This window comes from Etheostoma spectabile, chromosome 7 (genome assembly GCF_008692095.1).
Source record: "Etheostoma spectabile isolate EspeVRDwgs_2016 chromosome 7, UIUC_Espe_1.0, whole genome shotgun sequence".
NCBI classification, from domain to species: Eukaryota; Metazoa; Chordata; class Actinopteri; order Perciformes; family Percidae; genus Etheostoma; species Etheostoma spectabile.
The window spans coordinates 16176328-16177434 of record NC_045739.1 but is presented as its reverse complement, the minus strand read 5'-3'; the positions used below and the strand labels follow the sequence as shown (position 1 = coordinate 16177434).

At 37.3% G+C, this 1107-nt stretch overlaps 1 protein-coding gene across 1 annotated transcript in view; it reads left to right on the top strand.

Annotated features, from left to right (window-relative positions):
* Nucleotides 1–1107, top strand: part of celsr3 (cadherin, EGF LAG seven-pass G-type receptor 3) — a 95040-nt gene that overhangs the window by 48257 nt on the left and 45676 nt on the right. The window contains 1 exon segment of the mRNA XM_032520957.1: nt 142–327. Coding sequence (XP_032376848.1) covers nt 142–327 — 186 coding nt within the window.

Genomic DNA, 1107 nt, shown 5'->3' with positions numbered 1-1107 from the left:
ACACACACACACACACACACACACACACACACACACACACAGTCACCTCTCTGTCTCTCTTTACCTACCAAGCAGTTTCTTCACACTCTTGTTCTCTCTTTTCCTCTTTTTTTGGTGTGTGTCTTCCTCAATCCCTCTCAGGTGATAAATGGTCAGCTGGTGTTCTCTGTGACCCGGGGTTCGACCAGACCGGTACGTTTGCGGTTGGATCAGGTTCAGGTGGCAGACGGCCGGTGGCACGACCTCCAACTGGAGCTGCGAGACATTCGTAGTGGCCGTGAGACACGCTACGTAGCCACACTACGGCTAGACTTCGGACTTTATGAGGTACAGTAATAGACGTGATACAACCCTTGAAGCTGTTTTCAGACAAACTAAATGTTCCAGCAATAAAGGACGAATACATCTTTTTTAGGGCAGCAAGTTTAAGTTCTTTAAAAATCAGATTTCACCTGCAAACACAGTTTAAAATCATATCTGCTTTATTAAATTAAGACTACTAATTTTCTCCCAACAATTAATTTTATTGGTAACGAATATTATTCAGCTCTAATTATTTGATTTGATTCATTTTCAAATGAAAATTTGAAATGTGCAGTCAGTCTAGTAAATAAAAATGGAATTGTAAAGCATTTATTATGAATGAAGGCGAGAAATCCTTTTTAATATCCTCTAATCTAAAATATTTCAATTTACACAGACTTCTACCTCACTTCCTGTTATAAATCAGTACACTGCAGGAGATCACTGCAAAAGATATTAGCAAATTATTAAATAATTTACATATAATCACACTTTCAATCTTAAATAAAATTTTTGTCAAAGCAGGAAAGATTATGAACATGCCATGAAATAATTACTCAGAATGGTATTAGAAATTTTCTAGTTTTAAATTACGTAAAAGGGATACTTTGTAGATTTAAATCCTTGTGTGGGCAGTGTGTTTATATGAACGATGTGTGGCTTGGAGCAACCAAGGTCTGATAAAATGTACCTGATGACATGATGAATCCAGGAAAGAATCTGGAAACATTTCAACTGGAAACCAGTGATATTATCACAGTTTATCGCCACACCTGATTTTAAAGGTGCCCTGCCACAGAAAAC